Source organism: Lichenostomus cassidix, chromosome 4A (assembly GCF_008360975.1).
Source record: "Lichenostomus cassidix isolate B80296 chromosome 4A, HeHo_3.0, whole genome shotgun sequence".
NCBI lineage: Eukaryota > Metazoa > Chordata > Aves > Passeriformes > Meliphagidae > Lichenostomus > Lichenostomus cassidix.
Genome location: NC_139485.1, coordinates 12858458 through 12880962, shown reverse-complemented (window position 1 = coordinate 12880962; position 22505 = coordinate 12858458). Strand labels below are relative to the sequence as shown.

At 38.0% G+C, this 22505-nt stretch overlaps 1 protein-coding gene across 1 annotated transcript; it reads right to left on the bottom strand.

Annotated features, from left to right (window-relative positions):
* Positions 1 to 530: 530 nt before the first annotated feature.
* On the bottom strand, positions 531 to 22235 carry ZC3H12B (zinc finger CCCH-type containing 12B). The gene is made up of 6 exons (XM_085060584.1): positions 21925 to 22235; positions 8964 to 9723; positions 8156 to 8295; positions 7208 to 7442; positions 7019 to 7125; positions 531 to 6460 (listed from the first exon to the last, which is right to left on the bottom strand). The coding sequence occupies exons 2-6, from the start codon at positions 9563 to 9565 to the stop codon at positions 5040 to 5042; spliced, it is 2505 nt and encodes an 834-aa protein (XP_084916710.1). The 5' UTR covers positions 9566 to 9723; positions 21925 to 22235; the 3' UTR covers positions 531 to 5039.
* Positions 22236 to 22505: the final 270 nt, after the last annotated feature.

Below are 22505 nucleotides of genomic sequence, written 5' to 3'. Positions count from 1 at the left end.
TGGCCCTCATTAGCGAGACTGTTGAGCCCTTCTTGTTTCAGTGATGCTGGTATTGCCCTGGAGGAGTGATTTTGCCAGGGTAAGATTGTGCTGCAGTTTTCACCTATCTAGGATTCCAAATGAAGCTGGAATCAATCCTAGCTAGAGCATGGCTGAATGCACCGTGAAACATAAATACCTTGGAAATGTTTTTGTCATGATGTTTTTTCAAGTGATAGTCTCGAAGTCACTACTGTCTCTTTTTGATAGAAGTTATTTTGCTTCATGTTATTTCTGTTCATGATTTTGCTGATATTCATAACCAATACTGTGGTGTTTGCTGAGAGCTGGTATGATTACTGCAGGAAAGGAGTTGAGCAAGTGTATCTGCCATTACCACATGTAGAGAATCTGGGATTTTTTCAGTTAATCAGCTAAAAAAGAATACCAAGAAATAACTCGGACAGACTGCAACAGTTGTTTTGGGCAAAAAAGCTTTATGGGGGTCTTGTCTAAGGAGGGTTGAAAAATAAAAAGCTGGAAACAAATAATCCAATGGCTCTCAGTTTTATTAAATAAGCAAAATTTTTTATATATATAAACTATAACATTTCATATTATTAAATAATTGTGCAAAACATTTACATAGAGCAGGAGGGGAACAGGTGATAGCCTATACTTCTTTTAGATTCTTGCAATTCTTTTAATACATTTACAAACTTTAAATACAGACCAAAATCAGCAATACTGAATAATGACTCTTCAAAGGCTAACCAGACACTGGCATAAGAATAATTTACGTGATGGTGCAATTGTATTTTTCCAGTTTAAATACTGCAGGAAATACACTTAATGAAGGCTCTGTCACACAAGCTATAGGTACATAAGAGGAGTATGACAGCTGAACACTCACCATAGAAGTAACTGTGACAGATCTAAAGATCTGAGTGGTAGGAGTCCTGGATGCTTCAGGGAAACTTTTGGCAAGTCAAGATCAAGTAATATTTCAACTTTGGAACAAACTTTAACCGAAATTATGCATGTTCCTTCGCTTTAGCATGGAGTTTTAAAAATTACAGCAATCAAATGTTTCTGTTTGCACGTTGATATAGATCAGGTATACATACATGTCACCAAGTGTTTTTATTATTTAGACAAAATGCCAAAATGCATAATATGAGACAAGCTGTCATTAGAAATATGACAAAGAAAACCATCTTAGATGGTTTTGGTTTTGTTTGTTTTTTCAATGAAGTTCCTTCTTGTTCTAAGCAACCATACTCCACATCTATTTTTAAGTTTACAGCTAAAGCATTTTTACAAAAGCTAAACAGACTCATGCTAGTAATTAAATTACATGCCGCAGCAACTAGAGCAGTGTCCACTTACCACTACAGAGATTCAAGAATACCACATACTGGTTTAACATCCATTTTCACTCATTTTGTCATTAAGACTTACATTATATTTGGGTCAACCAAAAAAACCCAAAGAGATTTATAAAATTTTACAACAATTAAACAGTAATGTTTAATTCTACAAATGAATAAAGCCAACTACTGCAGCTCAATATGACAACAACAGGACTAACAGCAGTGAAATCATGTACAATTTACTATATTACTGACGTGTAATTCTTACAAAAAACATTAAATAATTTAGACTGACGTCCCATAGAGCATTTGGTTTTTGATTTATGAATTTAAAGTTACACACTTTTAAGTGACAAATTATGTGAAAGTAATATAGCTAAAGATGAAAGAAGTAAATCAGAACTCCCAGAGAATGCTCTGGCCCCAGTAAAGCACTAAAATCTACTGCTAACTCTTGTCAACTGCAGTAGTCCATGATTTTACCTTCACACTTTTCCCCCCTCATCTAGAATTGTATTTTCATGGATTTTATTAAAATATAGTTTCTAGAACTGTTCTTTTACAGTTTTAAAAACATTTAAATACCATGCTCTAAAAAAGAGCATTTATACAAAGTCTTATATTTACAATATAGACAGTTGTGATCAGGTGTTAATAAGATCAACTCTTCCATGTAAGAAGAAATCTAAGCTTATGCGCTGAAGATTAATGAATGTGTCAGTGTTTTGAACTGTCTTGTAAACATAGCTGAAAACAGGTGTGGATGACCAAATTATCACTTAAAGTAGTTGATCAGGAAAGACTACATCACATAGAAAAGTTTCATTACCTCTAAGGAGGACTAAACAAGCACAAAATTTGCAGTTATTTCCACAAGGCTACACTGCCAATTCTGTAACTATGCATGATAGATGCCCATAGCTTCTTAGAATAAGACAATGTGACTTTGAGGTGCCTTAGGGAAATAGTATGCTGGGTTTGTATTTGCACAGCATTCCCATTGTTTAAAAAGGAATTCTTCCATCAGTAAAACAAAGGTTAGTGAAAATTAAAATGACTGGACAAATCCAACAAAAATGGATATCTCCATAAGCCACCCAGCACTTCATATAGAAATCTCTGTTCAGTTTTCCATGTTAGAAAACATCAAAGTCACCTACTAAACCTCTCTTAAAATAGCTTAACTTTATAAATGGAGAAAAACAGAACATTTTTCTGCATACAAATATTTAATTCCATGCAAGATGGAAAACATGAGTGCACAATAAACTTCATCTCATACCTAAATAATTTATAAATTAATTGGTTAGAATAAAATAGGGTCTATAGCAATTACTGTTACATTTTAAACACATGCAGATGAGTTAACAGCAACATTTTTACATAAAGTTTAGTGCAATAATGTATCTGCTTAATAAATAGACTGAAGATACCTATGTAATGCTTTGAGGTGTACACACTGTATTTGTGCACATAATAACCTGGTTCTGAAAAGTTGTCCCTGTTTGTCTATAAACTACAAGTGCCCATTTTAAATAAAAAAAGATCCATAATTACTCATGGGCTACTTCCCTGTGACACATGGTGTCACAAACATTGTGGTGAAAATGTAATACTGAAGTTAATCTAGAGATTATTTTTTTTATACACAGTTTTTATACAATCAAGAAAAAGAGATACAATTTGTATCAACAAACAAAAGGTCATTTCTGGTTATTTGAGGCATTGCTCTCAGCTGCTTTTACCATGCAAGAGAAGAGAATAAGAATTAATTGCAAATTAAAAATATGAAATGTTTTTGAAAACTGGTCAAGAGTTAAATCTGTTTTCCCCCAACTATTATAAGTGTCTGAAGATTTTTTTTCCCCACTAAAAGCAAGAATAACCAACTAATTAAAACTTAAGCTATTTTTAAACACCAAATGTAAGTACAGAATCACCCTGAAGTTACTTCATTTCAAATACATAATGACATGGTCATTATATATGTCACCTGTACCAACACAAGAATATTTATCCTGTGTGAAATGATACAGTTATCAAATGTCAGTAAATTAACTGTAGTTGCACCCATAATTGTGGTTTCTTGTTGGTTCATTTGGTGGGTTTTTTAATGACAGGAACCTATTTTGCACATGATAAAGAGCCCACAAGATATTTTGAATCAAACCAACCACTACAGTAACACAAGTGGAGGAAATGATAAACTTTGTTTCTCAGACAAACAGATAACTAGAAAGCAGCATGCAAGCCATTATCAAAACACCAGAAACAACCCTGACTGCAGCCTCACGTTCTGTGTGTTTCACAGTAAGAAACATTTAGGCAGTGTCACACCTTCTCATGAAGAAACAAAAGGCCATAAACCAGGCCTTCTCAACTTTCATGAAAAAAACTACAGTAGAAGTCAACAAGTCCTAGCTCGAGACATGTCGAGTTAGTCATGGTTCAAAATGTTGAAATATACAGTGGATTCAAAAAAGGGCGTACAGTCAGTGCAGCTTAAAAAAACCAATAAACGCCTCTTTTGGAGACATTTAGCTACAAAGGTTCCCACCCTGAGCAAGATACCAGTTGCGCAAACAATGCCACACAAAATTATCTCACCTGTTGAAACAGGAACTCTAAAAGCCTTCACGAGGCAAATGCACACCTTTGCGTGGATCTGAAGAGCAAAAACCAGGACAGCTTTGCCACAAACCCAAACTGGAGCAGCTCTTTTCAAGAAGCAGCCTTTCCCCTCCACCCTTCCTGCAGCTGATTTTGTACAACCATCTTGAATGTCAGGCTGACTCAAACAGGCTCACCATCCTTGCTCCCAGAGGAAGGGCTGTAGTTAGTGATGAACCTCCATGTTAACATCCAGCTTTTGCTGCTTCAAGTTGAGCAATCCAGTTTACATAATACTGACAATTTATTTTCAGCTTGTCTAGTCATTTGGGCCAGCAGCTGCTCACTGCACGTTTGAGAGGAGATTCTGGAGAGAAGCTACAGTTAAACTTTCAGTTTACTGAATGGCACTCATGCCTTTACATTCCTAAATATTTTGGTCCTAATTTAATAAAGTATTTGGCTTCTGTTGGATTGAGCCAACATATTGAACAATATAATAGTTATTCAAACTCTTGAGTTCTGAAATTTAAGTACCAATAACCATGTTGACATTGAAAAACTGAAAACAGTTTTTCCTTTTATAAACAATTTTAATTTTTATCAAATTTACTTTTTCTTCAGTACTTAAGATGCCAGTAGGCAGTGTCAAATGACAAAGCTGAAACCTTAAAAGTCATCTGGGTGTGTATAGAGCATACTTTTAGAGGCCGATTAGGTATTTATAAGCAAATTGTAAGTGTACACTAATACATGCAATATAATTGCTAACACTAATTTTGTAGTAACAGCTTTGAGACACTGATTGTGACATAGTTCTTAGTGAGCTATCCATGCAGCAAGGTATGCATTTCCTATAAAATACTATTAAAAATCTCTATATTTAAAATCTTAAAATTTCCAATACAATCAACTTTTATATAGTGCCTCAGCATATATATGATTGCTACTGTGTACAGAATTTATACTATCTTAGTAGAAAATATTTACAGTAGATTGGCCTCTTCCTTCATATAAGTTTTCCTCTGGGTCCCATGTGCTGTACAGTTTAATTTATCCAAAAGAGGCTGTACTGCTTTAACGCCCTGTTCTTAATTTGGCAACAATCATAGCTGCCAGCTGTTGTGCATCTGTCATGTGGGGATTCTTTTCCATCACAGAAAGGACAATGCTTGGAGGGAAAATATTGCAGAGGTTTTTGTATGTTTGATACTGATGTTCTGGGATGATATGAGGTTCCCGTGGCTCACCACATATCCCAATCCAGGGATTTCTCCAGAGTTGCTCCATCTTCTCAGGCATGCTTCTTACCATGACAGGTTCATAACATGGCTGCATGAGGTTGTTACTCAATGGATACGAGTGGTAAGTGTAGGAGTCTGATGCACATGGTAATGGATCCCAGCTGGCATGCTGCTCTCGACAGAGAGGTGGTCGTCTCTGCCTGGTAGGGTTACTTTCATAAAGCCGTGAGTCAGAAATACTGTCCATTCTTGTCATCACCAAGGCACGGCTTGGTTGTGCAGTTGATGGATGAACATTTTGAGGCACAGGGTATTCTCCTGGACAACTGGACCGTGCTCCAACAACTGAATGCTGGGCATGTAGGCCTAAGTGGGAAACTGACTGTTTGCGAAGGGATTGCTTAGGCTCTTCAGTTCCATAACTCTGACCTCTATTTAAGGCTTCATGGTAACCATGGGGGAAAGGCTGAAGACGATTTTTCGATGGCAGTCTGTGGCTCTTCACATTGTCTTCTGGACTGGCATCTGCTACACCCAGATACAAGTCATTGTAAGAGGAATAAGAATCATTACTTGTATGGCTTAAGCAATTGTCAGGACAGGGGCTTGAGTTTCTAGAATACATCCCCTGGTCCATATCAGCCCCGTAATAATCTGAGTTACGGATACTACTTATGCTTAAGTTGGAGAAATCACTGAGTAAGGAGTAATAGCCATGGTCCCCCAGTGACTCGTATTTGGGATACTGGTCAATATAGCTAACTGAGGTGCCATGGCTATTGGTGACTAGTATAGGAGGATATTGCACACTGGACATATGTTCCAGTGAGGATTTCTGATGTACGAACTGTGAGGAACCTGGCACCGGACTGCTTGCAGAACGAGTATTTAATGCACCAGCTGCATGGCTTTTTGGTGGAGGGAGCGTTGGTACACTTAATGCAGAAACCAGAGACGGGACAGAGCTGGCCTCGGACTTCCGGGCTGCTGATAACTTTTCCTCAGGCTCCACAGCTACTGACCTAATGCTTGGATCTGACTGACGTTTTGGGGCAATGCGTTTCACTTCAGAACTGATTTCTCCTTTGGAGCTGGATGGCCCTGTGCCACATTTGGCCAAGGCTCCCTCACTCATAGTTTTCACAGCAGATAATTTGGCACTTATTCGAAGCTCATCCGCTACTGACCTTTGAGGCTGGTTTGCACGTTCTGGGTGGTAATATTTACATTTGTGCCCATAGGTGCACTTTTTACCTGGAAGAAAAGGGTTTCCGGGTTAAATAAATCAAAAACTCATTAATACCAGCAGTTGCTATCTTTTTCCTTTATATCTTTCACCACTTTTAAATAGTAGTATTTCTATATTAACCCCCTAAGAAACAGTTAAGTATTTGATATATACAGGCAGTTGCAGACTCTGATGCCTATATCCATGTATATGCATCAAAGGCAAGACATACCATTTTTCTTCCTACTGGCTCATGATTTCAATAATGACAACATACACGCACTGCTATATAAAACAAATCAGCTTTAACAAAGTTTTATTATTCATGAATCTCCTTCCTTGAATACAAACCAGAAAAAAACAGCAAAAATCTGTATTATCCGCAATGTATATCTGCTAATCCTTAATTTTCTGCCCCATTGTTTTTATGAATACATGTATGAAGGATATAAAAGTGGACATAGTGCTTGGATGGCAACATGAAAAAAGGTGAATTTCTTTGTTCCAGTAACGACAAGATGTTAATTAATTCCTTGTTTCACCTACCTTTAAATGCAACAAATTGATCTGACTTGGGCACTTACCATAAGGACACGGTTGTTTCTTATGTTCAGGAATAACTGGCCTTTTTCTTAAGAAATTTTCAAGGCTTGGACCATGGCGTCCTAAAGGATCATCTGGAGGCATAAATCTAAGGGAAAAGAAACATGGTCAGTTTTCCCTGAGAATGCTGAATGAGAAAATTCACTTACTTTTGAAGAAAAAACCCATACTTGTCATTCACAAAAGAATACATTAGCAGCCGCTCCTCTATGAACTTCTTCCATTCTGGTTTTTCATTTTGAAGATCCCGATAATTATCATTTGATACAATGATGCCATCTGAGTCAAAAGCAAGTTTTACTATGAATCGATCATCATAGCAAACTACTCTTCTTCCCTGAACTCTTCGAGATGGGGTGAAAACAAGAATTTTTTCTTTCTCCAATTTACGTAAGATTTCTTGATCTGTAAAACAATTTTAGTTGAGCAGCTTTTAAAAAAAGTTTTAAAAGAAAGAAATGCAACCTTTGTATTATGAAAATTCCTGCCTCTTCTCTGAAAAATTATCTTGCAATCAAATTCATACACAGTCCCCATTATCATTAAAAAACACCTAGATGTGGAGTGCCATTTTATTTCTGAGTTTTCAAAGCACTGAGTAAATATTCAATATTTGAATTTCATAACCACTCTGCAGCCATGTACCTTCACTCAGTCTTCCTGAACATGTCAAGAACTCAAGTGTTACTGTATTAAAATAGCCTTCTTGTTAGCCTAGAGCAAAATGTAAGTACTTTCAAACACATGCTACCTCTTCAGTGGTCAAGATAACCCTACTGACTGAGTCCCTGGCCTGTTACTAGTTATTTTGTAGTCACCCAATAAATATGACTCAGCTCCTGTATGCTCAACAATGTTTGTTAATGGGAAAATTTCAACTACTGCTTCTCAAAAGTGTTGAAACAATCCAATAATCTTACAAGACCCATAGCATTGTTTACACATGCAGATACTTAAATGCTTGTTTCCTCACCAGTGAAATTGTTATGTTTTCAAACAAACAGTTGAGTGCAACATCATCATCACCAAATCGCCAGCCCAGTAGTGGGACTCATCAGAAAGATGACAATATTTTTTTTTTTTTTAACTAAGGGGGTAAAAGAAAATCTTGATGTTACCTGTAATTGGTGCATCTGGTCGAGACTGTTCTTTTCGCCATGCAGGTACAAACACAGTGATATCTTTATGTCCTTTTTCCAGAAACCAATCAACAGCTAGTTGAATTCCCCGGCAGGAAAATCCTTCTTTATTCCCATGGCTGAAGAACAAGCAAGTTTTAGAAACAGCAAGGACAAAAGTTACATTTAGTTTATGCTGTGGTGGTTTTGGTTGTTTTTGCCTTCTAAAGTTGCCATGGTCAAAGGATATAAGGAAAACAAAGTCTGGAAAGTTTTCTTAGGCATGCTTACATAATTAGAAAAAGACAAGTGTACAGAGCTATTCAGCCACCAGATTACAGCAACCCTTTTACTTAAAAAGTCTATAAATGGTGAAATTTCACTATCCCCAGAGCAAAAACAAGTAAACATAAAGCTCTCCAGTTTTTTCATTTCAGTAGCTCACCTAATGAAAAATACCACTTTCCCCAACAAATTGAGCTTACCTCTAGCACCATAAAACACTATCACAAAAAGATGAACAATACTGGCTGTCATGGATGATAAGTGCTTTTAAATATCTAAATCCTTGAATAAAATATTTGAGGTGAGAACTTGGGTTTAAATGGTGGGAAGGGGAAATGGAATACGGATTACATATAAAGGAGTAACAGAATAATTAAAAGCCTAGACTAAAGAGTCCATAAAATAGATATATTATCAGTGTAATAGTCTACCTAACTTAAAATGACTTTGCCATCAATATTGATTTTTCTCTTAAATATTTTAGTGGTGTATAATTTTCCAATGTTGTGATAGGGAGACCTACCTCATAGCAACATTACTTCCATCAATGACAATTGGCCTCAAGTTATCACTGTTATCCACCACTTCATCTTCCAGTGACAATTCAGGGCTTGCTATTTCCTTTGGGCAAGGGCCTCTTGGCACCAGTGTACTTGTGGTACTGCTGGCAGTGCTTTGTCCCTCTGATTCACTTTTGTTGCCAAGTCTCACAAGCTCTGCTAGAACATCATTGATGAGCGCATCTGCTCCCAACTTATTCAGTACAGCCTGGATCTGATCTCCTGCATACCCAAGCTTTAAAGCAAAATCCATTTTAGCTTGGTATTCCTTGTCCAAATTTGGTTTGCATTCATCTAGCTTCAAGTCTTGTGTGATACTGCTCTGTGAAAAACTTGGGCGATCCAAACATGGGGAGCGGCAGAGTGGCCGATGCGGTTTGGTGGAAACCTCCTTTTCTCTCCACTGAGCACTGCTCCTGAAGTATGGCTGCTCAGGCTCACTTTCTGAGCTCGTCCATTCCTCAGATTCAGCATCGCATTCCCCCGCGTCTTGTTCCACATTTCTGTCTCCTCTGGAGTGCCTCTTCTCCATTTTCAGCTTCCCTACCATAGACCAGGCCGTCATCACGTTCAGCTTCCAGCCAGAGCACTCATTTCATTTCCAAAGCCACCTGGAATTCATACTCAATTGCATCATGTTGGCCAATTAAAAGTTTACACAAGGCTGGAGCTAATTTGCCTTGCTTACTATATTCTGGCATAAGCAACACCAACATGAAGTTCCTTAAAAAAAAGAAAAAAAAATTAAAATTAGGTTTTGATCAATTCTGCAAAATACTCAACTGCAATGATTTTGTTTACAAATCAGTAAATGTCTCCAGCCATTCACATTTCTATGTAAACTGACTATAATAAAGCATATAATTACATTGTCTCTGTAATCACAAATAAAACTCTCTGCCCCTCTCCCAGTTACTCTACCTAGAAAAGAAAAGACAATTCCCACACAGTAAACATAGAGCTGGAACAAATGGATTATCTCAGTAATATTTGAAGATAATAAAACAGAAAAGCGTGACCCACCATTTCCACTAGAAACCTGTCTTCTACTGCAGGAACAATCTGTCTACATTAAGAACAACTGTGCAGTGTCCCAGTATGCATAAAATTTAACACAAACCCTTCCAGCCTCTTTCATTAAGGGTTTACTATCAGAACCAACACATTTACAACAAGCTGGCTGCTAGATGTGTAAAGGTCAAAACAAGATGCACAAAGGTTCTACAAGATGATCATCTTTCTCTCTGTTTATTGTACGTATGGCACTCAAAACTCCAAAACCAAGGATGGATATTGTCAGGCATTGGATGTGACTGTCCAGGGAGGAGGTGTAGTCACCATCGATGGAGGTGTTCAAGAAACAACAGGATGTGGCACTCAGTACTCTGGCCTATTTGACAAGGTGGGGACCAGTCAAAGGTTGGGCTCAATGACCCTGGAGGCCTTTTCCAATCGAAATGACTCTGTGATAGTCTAAGTCCTTTATGCCAAATGGAATAAAAACATGGTTTCCTTGCATTTGAATGGAAATTTGAATCTTGATTAGTTAGGTTTAAGTTAAACTTTAAAAACTGCTGCTCTTTCATGTTATTTATTCAAAGAGTAGCCCTCTAAATATCTAGGGTGTTTTTATTTTTACAGTACTCTCTGTTTTCGTTCCAAGTGATTCTTCTCTCCCATGGCACTAATAGCAGTATATTTACAACCCAAGCACTTGCCAACATAGATGAATTAATAGCTTAACCTGGAATGGCTTTTAATTAGGTCTTATGTATAACCTTGTACCTTGCCAAAACTAAAAAAAAAAGGATATATAAAAATTATTATAAAAGAAGGTTAAAAAAACAGGTTATCAGCACACTGCACCCTCATCTTCCAATATATTGCAGTGAAGGAACTCTTTACAGTACGTGGGGTAAGACTAATTTTTTTCAAGTTATTGAGACTATCTGCTTTGGCACTGGACAAGACCAACACAATTCTGTTTGTCCAAGTTTAAAGAGCTCCATTCTTCTTTCCACGCTGTCATCTCTCTAAGCACAATGTCACAAGAATGTTTTTGGCTTTTTTTAACTTATCATCTTGAAACCTCCATTCTCTCCCCTGACCCTTATGATGTCTTTGATTCCTCCCCAGACTGTCTAAAAGAAACTATGTGCAAAAATTTAAATATATATTAATTTTCCTCCTATTTCCCACTTTAAGTGACAAATTCCATAATTTCTTCGATACATGTAAAAACAACCACTACAATTATAGCCACATCTCCAAGAGTACTTCAGTCAGCAGGAAAATATTTATGCAATTAACTCACTGGCATTTAGACTAAAAAAAAATCCTCATAGGCAACAACAGTACAGTTTGTTTGTTTATTTGTTTTCCCACACTGCATTTCTCAGAAATTCAAACATGTCATCTTGCAGAGTACTGAAAATAACAGAGAATTTCTTTCCTTTCTGATCTGTATTATTTAGTAGTGGTAGTACAGCTGTACCTAGGGGTCTCTATCCTAGCCTATTCTAACCGTACAGTCCCTTGCACAATGAATATACAACCTAGAATTATGATGACAGGCTGGAATATCAGAAAAACCACATGGAACAGTTTGGCATCATTTCAGATGGCTGTTTGACCAGACACCTTTAGAATGTAGTACTATGTGGGCAGAGTAAGGGAGTTTATGGGAGGAGAAAAACCCACTAATTATCAGTTAATAAAACTATCCTTGTGAATAATTTTCCACTTTTTTATTTTCTAACTGCTTATACTGAATACTTTTTAAAGCTAGCACAGATTCACTAAGGAGTTACCATAGTAGGTTAAATTAAATTTTTAAAAAATCCTCTTACAACCAAACTCAGAACAAAAATAAAAAACATAAATAATTTGAGTAATGCTTGATTTTGCTGATAACTACAAAACTGAGAAACAAGTCAGAAAATTTTTTCTAAGATGGAATCAAACCTCATCTTGCAGATCACGAACAGCAGCATTTTATCACTGAAATTTTAGCATTTGTTTATTATGAGTTACATTGTCCCCAAAGACAGACAAATATGAACACACACTCAAGGAGAGGAAAAAAAGCTATTACGAATTTCTAATTTAAAGATATTACAATTCAGAAAAACATACACTGCAGCTTTAAACTTTTAATTCTCATGATGTTCGCTGCTAAGCAACCAACCAAGTTTTCTTCCTAAACACCTCTCTCAGCTCAGTCACGAGCAACTAGTAGAACTGATAATGTGATTCAGAAAAAAGACTCAGACAGAATCATGTATATTTTGCTCATAAGGGGCCAACTGAAAGCATTGAAACTTTGATGGCATTAAAACAAAAACAAAATATCTGCACAGTAATAATGTAATATAAATGAAAAACACTTGCAAATTAGTTAGCAATTACTATTCAAATTACAATGACTATTAAAGAGCTGGTGCTAGAAATACTTTATTCAAAGCCTGTTCATTTCAGCAGGACCAACAGAAACTAAGATAAAAGAATGAACACCTTCTTTTGGTCCCTGATGGCACTACATTTCCATCATCTCAGTGTGTTCTGAGCCATGCGTTTCAAAGTCACAATTATTTGATACACACATCTACTTTGAAGAACAACCTTAAAATGAAACATTTTATTAACTCCTTTCACCAACTTCTAAGCATTTTTACTTATTTTCTGTCACTGCAGATAAAAAAATGCAAAATTAAAACAAAACCAAAAACCCTAATTCATGTATTTTCTCAAATATCTCTCTCACCTGGATAAGAAATACTTGATAACGATCCTATACTATTTAAGGAGGGGTAAGTATCTACAGTTATGCCTCGTGATTAGAGTGCAGACAGTGTATAAGCCTGCTAACAGAAAAGCTGACAACTTCCTTGTTACACACATACTGACTGTTGTAAAATAAGAGTCTAAACCAATGGAAAAAATATAAGTAAGCAGAGACAAAGAGAAAGTATTTTTTAAAATTATTCTCTGTTTAGGAACACTACAATCAACAGGACCCCCAGCATTGTACAGTGCTACAGCACAGACCAGTGGCTACTCTAAAGAACTCTAATGCACTTCCCAAGTATGTTTTTCTGATCTTTAAAAACTTCCCCAACACATAAATAATAGCCATTTTAAAGACATTACAATTTGAGCCTGCAGTGTGCACACAACACATAACCCCAACAAACCAACAAACACCAAAATGCAAACACATCTTCAGGTATGTGACAAAACAGTACTGGTTAGGCAGTAGTTATTGTCAGAGGACATAGACCAGGAGCAGCTCAAGATGCATAGATGGCCCTGGATTTTGGATTAGCCCTTGATTTTGAAAATCACATTTCTACAGTGCTCAACATTGCTGTTTTCGTGGCACTGAAGACACAGCCATCTTGTTGTCCTCTTAGGAGCAGCACAGATATTACACATTGCTGCCTGCTGCTTTGACTATTTTCTGAGGTAGTGAATTACTTTATCTACTGAGAAAGTGCTCAAAGCTGACAAAGTATATGAGTCACAAATAAAAATGGTAGCTTTTTCTCATTCTAATTATACACTTAGGTGGTACACATCTTCTGGGACAGATTCACAACTGAAGAAGAGCAGAGAAATATTCTAAAATTAACGTTTGGGTATTTCAGAATGGATTAAAAAATTGGAAGAGTTGTGCTGCATGACATTATAGGCAATTATCTCTTGTCCTTAATACAAAGGCAAAGAGCTGGAGATTAGTAGCATTTTGCCTGTGTGTATGTACACCTTGAACTACTAGATTTTCATACTTACCATTATTTTAAACAGAGGAAACAAGAATACATTACAGTTTACATATGCATATAATAATTATGCACAGCATAATAACAAATATGGTGCAGTTCTACAGGAATTATTCACTGTTGCCAATTTATTTTTTGAACCTTAGAATGAATTCTTTCCACTATATAGCAAATGTGGTAGCTTAGCATATTTAATTTTCATTTATCGTGTCAAATGTTGAATGACTGTAGGAAAACAGGACAAAATAGGCTTTTTAGAAAATTTTTCTATTTAAGTTGGCCATTTGGAAATTAAAGCGACTCCAAAATTTGATGCTTTCAGAAAACTACCAAATTCATAATTTGTAGTCACAATTTAAAACTGTATTTTATACAGTCTTATTAAGACTGTCCTAAGAGCTTTCACGCTTAGCAAACAACACTCATATAAGCATAAAATCAGTGACAGATGTATGGCATATATATTCTGATATAGCTTCCATAAAAAGTCCAAAATACATATAAGTGAAGGAAAACAAGTATATCAGGCTTTAAAAGCAGATGCTTTTTGATGCAAATATTTGGCATTAACAGTGATTACAATATTTTGCTTGCTGAGGAGTGAGGAATCTTATTTAAAAGGAATACTCTAATTTTAAGATGCTTTAACTGAGCACACATTCAAATAGTTCTTGTACTTTTTAATCTTATAAATTAGATATGGTCTAAAGTAATATCCGAGCACAGATCTGCAGCTTATTTATATATTTTTGAGACACATATAATAGTATTCACAGAATATGTGCTAAGTCAAGTAGCATTTTTAACAGAAGTGTTAAAATGGCAGATCAGACTTTTCAGTCCCTTGATAATTAGAGCCATATAAATGAAAGCATTTTGATTCAGTTCAATGGATTTTTTTTCTTATCTTACTATGCAATGTCAGTCTCAACACATTCCTGGGAAGTCTCAACACTGTCATTTTGATGAACAGAGAAACCTTAAATTTACACAAATCAAAGGCCTAATACTGTATAGTCTTTTATCAAGTGAAACTCAGTAAAATGTCAAGAAAAGTATTTGACTTTTTGCACTCATTATGACTTCTCTGAAATAAAACACTAATATACATTAAATCTGAAGTAACATACTAGCAGTTTATACCAGCAGTGAGCACCTTGTTCTTAAAATTAATATTGAAACAGCAACTGAAAAATAGCCTGCTAGCTATGGTTCATAATAAATTTTATTTAGAAGCTTCTTCTTTTCTGAGTCAATTCAGATAAAGTATTTTAAAAGAAAAACAAATTTGCCATTTCTGTTTCTCCATCTGTCTCCTTCCCTCCCTTAACCATCTTTGGAGAAGAACAATAAGGAATGTGACTTAGCACTCTTCTATTACAGAGGAAAAGGACAAAGGAAGATTTTCAGTGTTGACTCACCAGTTAAGATAAATCTAATTGTTATCACCACCATCCCTGAAGGGGATGTTCTTCCTTGACAAATGCTGATGGAACACTTGTAATAGTAGGAAAAGTTCAGCTGTGCAGAGAGGGCTGAATTTGAAGAATTCAAACACCAAAATACATAGAACTAGAAATAACTTTAGAAATACTACTAAGCTTTACCTTTCTGATCTTATTGGGCCTACATGTGTCTTGTCTACGCTGAACAGTGATGGAAAATCCCCACCATATGCACACACAAATAAATACAGATAGATAGACATACCCATATATACATATACACGTAAGTTCTAATTCTGTCAGTGTATCACTTGATGCATTTCACAGAGCAATTCAGAAAAGTGAAATAGAGCTCTTCCTTCCCAAATGCTGCAAACACTTACAAGTCACACGGTTGCTCTCCTTCCTCACCAAGCTCTAGCCCACTGTTCCTGAAATCCCTTTACCACACACAGTTGGCTCAGTTTAAGAAAGTTATGAATGCTGTTTGACAACTATGGAAATGCAGGGCACTGCCAATGATGTAAAGTAAGCCACTGAGTTAACAGATCAAGTAATTTTCAAACTTGATGACAGTTATCATTGAGTGGGTATGAAAAACTAGATTCATGAAATTATGCCAAAGACTCTTCACCAACACACTTTATTAACTAGGAACCTACTTGTCCATGACTCTCCCTAGAGTATGAAGAAGCTGATGGGTTTGTCATGACAGCTGGAAAAGGGATTGGGTGCAAATTTTCTGAGGGAGCAGTTAGTTTGTTTCTTAAGCACAGATCAAGTTTATAGTGCATCTCAAAAAAATAATTGCACCTGTGCAAAGGGGAAAAACACCCTGCAACACAAAGGCAAGAAAGAACCATCATGGTATAGGTATACAAAAATACATAAACGTTGTGCAATAAAGTAATTGTGCAACTACCACCCTAAGGACCTAAGTTTCTCACTTGCCTTTTCAACATTGCTGAATGCAAGTTATTGGTGTTTGGCTGGATTACTGAACAGGACATCAGAGAGTGACAGTGTCCCTCAGCAATGACAAGACATTCAGCTGATTTAGATACAACAGCCACTACTTACTTCCCAGACTGTGAAAAGTAATGAACACAACTCTGCTTTTTAATGGTCTTTTTATTTCAGGAAAATTAGATTAAATACTACATTTCTAGTGACAACAACTTAAAAAACCCCAACCGAACAACCTTAAGAAGTACATCTCATATTTGTAACAGAGAGTTGCCACAGGTTTCAAATTTAGATTTTTTTTTCTGACCTTGATGAAAAATTCCACATTCAGTTTAGCAGAAATTGTACTGAGTTACTATGTTACTATGTTCGACCTCCTGGTAACATGCAAGAACTAAATGGAAAAGCAGGATATTTGCTGCATCAGAAATAAGAATTCAAACCAGGTTCTCAGAACTTAATTTTTCTAACTCCGCTCAAACTGTAAATTTGTACATCACAAACACTACATGTTTGCCCTGCAGGATCGACAAGTGTATGACTGACCATCTGTGGCACTTTTCTGTGGTTTACCTTTTATAAAGGACCTAGAGCCCATTTTAGAAAATGCCAGGAACAGAAAAACATTAACGTACCAACAGACACCAGGAAAATGAGAACAAGCATTTTGATTAACTATAAATTGGCAAAATCCTGGCTACTTTTAAAAACTCAAAATAAAATCTATGAAATACAAGGGTCACAGTAGATTTGGAACATTAAATAAAACAATATTTTCCTTGCTGTGCAAAGATGCAATTAATCCCTTGGCCCAAATCTACAGCTTTTACCAAATGTAAATCTGCCAAGAAGTCATTTTGCTCTGATGATGACTACAGGATTTAACTCAAACCATATGACAGAAACAATACCATAGAATAGAAAACTTGGTAGGAAAGTATCCATTTTTACTGCACTCAGCACATTGTGGAGCTTTGTTACACTGAAAAATTGTTCTAAAAAACTACAGTAACACCTCAGTGTTTGAGGTACTTCTAATTTATTTCAGCAAATACTTTAAAAGAAAGAACAGTTAGTGCTGAGCACAAGACAAGCATGAAGTACAGGCCTTCTGAAGGGAAGGAAATAAAGTATTTCTATTGCATTAGATACTTAATCAAATTTCCTAAGACAAAAAAAAAAAAAGAAAATAATTGCACAAGAACCACACGTTTAAAAACAGGTGTTCTAACAATAATACATAGTACCCTTTTCCCACCAATCTTCCCTTTCTAATAATCTTAAAGACCTACAGCTAATGTTATTTTACTCAAAAGGTCTGTTGTCCCTACTAAGGTAACATTTACACTTCAGCTGACAACATTACATAAAATAAGAGCAGACACGTAACTCCTTAAAGCTTATTTGTGGGCAGTTCTTATAAACTGAGATAATTTATTCGGATCTATGACCAAGGAAATACACTAGTTCTCCTAATACATATTCTGATAGGAGGCCATTTGGTACTACCTACTCTGCAGATATAAATGACTCATTAATGCTCTGCAAAGGGGAAAAAAAAGTTGTGATTGCAGCTAAGTCAAAGACACATGAAGGATGTGATGCATCTTATCATCTTAACTTACACTAATTCAATTTGTAACTCAATATTTAGAACACTACTTTGACAGACTAAACCAAATGTTCCTTTAACCAAAATTCTCACCCAGAAGCAATATTTGAGAAATCTGAAAAACAAAGGGTATTCTGTTACTAAAGACCTCAATATACTGGATGGACCCTCCCATTCCATGCAATCCAACAAGAGGCAGGATTTACTCATCTGTTAGGACAGAAGCTTTCTGATAAACTGAAACAATCGCTTTAGAAACTACTAAAAAAATGCCTGAAGCAGAGAAAAACACCTCACTCAGTAAGCATCAACCAGTGCCTTTATGGAAAGCAGCAAGTGGAGCTCAAAGGCATCTTATGACTTTGTATTTTTACTCCAGTTAACTTGCTCTTGCAAAAACAAAGTCAGTCCATGGCTAATAGGGTCTGCTTTAAGCAAGCTGTTGGACTAAGTGACCTCCTCAAGGAGGTCCAATGCAAACGAATTATTCTTTTATGCTAACATTCCTTTATTCATAAAATGGCAACACTGCTCATTTCCAAGGTGAAGAAGCTGGAAAATCATCAACAAGACAAGAGAAATAGCCTACCACTCTGCTTTTAAAAACTAAAACTGCAAATCCCTACACTCCTGCAAATTCATCACTCCCTGCCAAAAGGGAGATCTACCTATGGACAAGACCTGAGGGAGGAAGGTTTTTTGGTGTGATGGGTTATTTTGCTTTACAGGGTAGGTTTGTTTTTTTTTTTTTAAACAGGACAACCTAGAAATCAGAAAAGGAAGAGACTTGGCAAAGAGATGGAAACTAGTATTTGATCTTAAAAAAAAAAAGAAAAAGTAAAAAGTATAGCATCAGAGGGGGCAATAGCATGTGGCAGACTTAGTTTTGACTTTATGTCATTTGGCTGAGGTCTGTGGGCTCATTAAAGGAGTGCTTCTTGTGGATGTCCTCACTAAATATACTTAAGAATCTAAACCTTTGGCTTTAACCTAAGACTGATACTCTGCTCCTGTCAGAGCACTCCTCTGTTCTCCATTACAATAGAAGTTGACTCAACAACTCAGAACAGATTTTAATCTTGATGCAGGGACTCTCTCCAGATGGAACATGCAGAAAGGGGCTCTTAAATGCTGACTGTGTAACAAACAAGCACCTTGGCCCATGCTGGGATTTGTAAAATGCTTTTGTTATACTGTACAATGATATCCTAACGAAATTCTAGAAGAGGCCTACAACAAACGATGTAAAGCCTAGGTTTTATTTTGACATGGTGAATCAATCTGCTTTCTAGCAAGCCATGTCAAAAATAACCCATGTAAGAAAATTAAATACAATAGCTACCTTTACAACTCACAGCTACTTAGCTGAAGTGCTTATTTAAATATAGAACATACATATTATATATATATATATATAGAATATATATATTTGAATCAAAACTGCCAGCTAATGAAGAGTTCTTATTATGGCCAGTCACATGAATAAATTGGTCACGTCAGAAGAATGAAACTACATCTTTTGAGATGTTATACTTCTTAGCTCTGCACTTCCAAATATGTTTTCCAACTCTGAAATATACCTAACACAATACTGCATATCATGGCATCAGAAAGCCTAGATCGTTAAAGGTGGTCAGGGTATTCTTATTTCCAGATGACTTATCTGTGACACCATGAATATATAATACAAAATATAGCTTATCAACAAAAAGCGACAGTTTACAGGAAACTAAAACTACCCCACATTAACAGATGGTAAAACATTTTAAATTACCAGTATTATTGCTCAAACATGCTTTTCATTTATAATTTCTAAAAAAAAAAAAATAGCCTTTTACAACAAACTTACAAAAAAAAGGTTATATATTTACATATATAACTTATATATAAGTATATATTTGTCCAACCATGAAAACAAAGCCCTTTATGTCTAGCAGATTCCATGATGTAAATGAGGACAGCATTCTCAGGGATGTGTAGCATTACAGCCATTTGGGTTTTTTAAATTTTTTTTTTTTTGCATCATGAAATGGACAAATCAATATATCAAACTAATTTCCAATGTGACAACATCTGAGAACTTCTTCCAAGTTTATATATTACTTTTCTTCATGTTTCCAAGCCCTACATTCATAACTGAATTTAGATGCTGCCTTCCTTTGCTCCCAAAAGCTCCAGTGCTTCTGATCTTAATACAAACAGTAAAAAAGTGCAAGTGATAGAAGCAATTTGTTTTACTTCTATTATTCACAGATTTATAGTAGAATTATAAGTGTTCAACAAAATGACATTTCAGTTGCAAACTGTAAAGTGGCTAGGAAAGTCAAAACCAGCAGATATCTACAATGGAGTAATTTGAATTGGAAAAGGCTTCCAGAAAGATCAAAGAACAGAAAGCCAGAACATACCTAATTCACAGCTGTTGACAGGCAGAATTTACTTTCTTACTAGTTCATCAGCATAGAAACTGTCATTGGTATCCATTCATCCATCTTAACCCCTTTTCTTGTCATTCCTTTTTAACAGTGAATTTGGGTTAGGTTTAGATTTAGCAATTAGATTTTCTTTTTAAAATGCTTTTTATTGAGGTCATTCAAATGAAATTGACTTAGGAAGCTTTATGGCTTGCTTTTATTAAACTTGCTAAATATTAGATTATATTAGAAGACAAACAGATCCAAAAAATATCAACAGAAATAGGACTGATATATGGAAAACATGTGACATTGAAGAAGATGTATTCCAAAGGCAGCTAAATTACTCTATATTTGAAGATGACCTTGAAATTCCCACTAACCTATTCTCCCACTAAGAAGCAAAAATTATCTTATCAATGGCACTAGCCAAACTTGTGAAATATACCTTCCAGTCCTACATACCATAGTTCAGTTATAATATCTGGCAAGCAAAAGATGTATCTCATCAGCAAAGGATGCCTCCTATGCAAAACAGACTACTTCACAGGCTCTTCCATTTCAATAAAAAAACATACCAAGCATAAGAAATCAGATGGACCTGGAATGCTGCATACTCCCAAGCACTCAGAACTACTGATAAGCATAACGGAAGTTCATAAATGACTAGCGTTTTACTATTCCTCCTATTGTTACTTCCCATTTATGGCAACACGCTAATCACTGAAACACATTGCAAGATTAAAAACAAAAAAGTAAAACAATGTTGCACGTATTTCAGCAAACCCAAATTAATTTAGATTCATGTATATCAAAAGACACAATACAGCTTTTGCTTCAATTTTACTGTTTTGCTAGCTTGTGAAGTATACATGTCTCGTGAAATATAATTTCAAAATGATTTAAGAACAATTAGAAACGCAGACAGCTATGAAAAATAACATTTCTAAATTAATTGTTTTAAAAAGTATCTCAAACCTCAAGCATACTGCATGAGTGAGCAGTTCCTTTTTCACAGTTGCATTATACAGCAAAATGGAAGGACGCAGGTTGCAATCATCAGGTATCCTCTACAAAAGTAACTCCTTATTTCACCACATTTCTTCGTTAATACAAGTTTCTTGCATTGTTCTTTTGTTCAGACACTGAACACCTTCCTAAACAGCGTGCTAACGCAGCTTTTGCAATCTCCCCTTGGCGCTTTAAATGACTAGATGACACCAGGAGAATTTCCCGGCTCCGTACCCAGCTGTCCAGGCCGTTCCCCCTGCCCTGCCACACCGGCCCGCGGGCCCACAGCTCCCTGCCGCCGGCTCCCCGCCAAGGCTTCGTGTCCCCTCGCCCAGCATGCGGCTACTGCGGGCCAGGCGGCGGCAACCAAGGGCAGCGGGGAGGGACGCGCCAGACCGGGCAGCCGCCGCTCCCGGTGCGGGAAGGGGCACCCCCGGGGCAGCGGCGGGAGCAGCCCGGGGCAGCGGCGGGAGCACTGTTCCCCCGTAGCCGAGCGCACTCGGCTCGCACTCGCCCAAGGCCGCGCCGCGGCTGCCGCCGGGCCTGGAGCGCGCCCGTCGAACGGCAGGGGGCGCCCCGCGGCCCCGCGCCCCCCCCGCCGCGCGGACCCCGGGGGAGGGGAGTGCTCCGCCGGGCTCCGCCGCTCCCCCGCTCCGAGCCGCCCTCGGCACCCCCGCCCCCGGCCGGGGCCTCACCCGCTGTCGTCGCTACAGACGCCCTCCGCGGCTCCCTGCGGGATCTGGCGGCGAAGAGGTGAGGGACGGCGGGGCTCGGCGCGGCCGCGGCACGGGCCCCACTCCGGCCGCTCCCGCCGCATGGAGGGGGAAGGGCTGGCCGGAGCGAGGGGAGATGAGGGGGCGTGGAGGAGCAGAGCCAGGACGGGACGGGATGGGGAGGGAAGGGGGGAAGCGCGGGCGCGGAGTTCAGCGCCGGCGGGAGCGCGGGGGCCGCTGCCACCGCCTCATCGCCGCCCGCGCCGCACCGGGCCCGCGCCGCCGCCCGGCCGCCGTCGCCCGGCAACGCGCGCGCCCCCGCTGCCGCAGGCGCGTGGCTCCGCGCGGCGCCCCGCGCGCTCCCGAGGGCAGCGCACGCGCAGCCCGCACGCGGCGGCGCGCGCGCCAGTCTTCCCTCTCCCTCCCCGCGCCAGGGGGCGCTGCAGGCGGGGACGGGACGGGACGGGACGGGACGGGACGGGACGGGGACGGGACGGGACGGGACGGGGAGGGGAGGGGACGGGACGGGACGGGACGGGACGGGGACGGGACGGGGAGGGGAG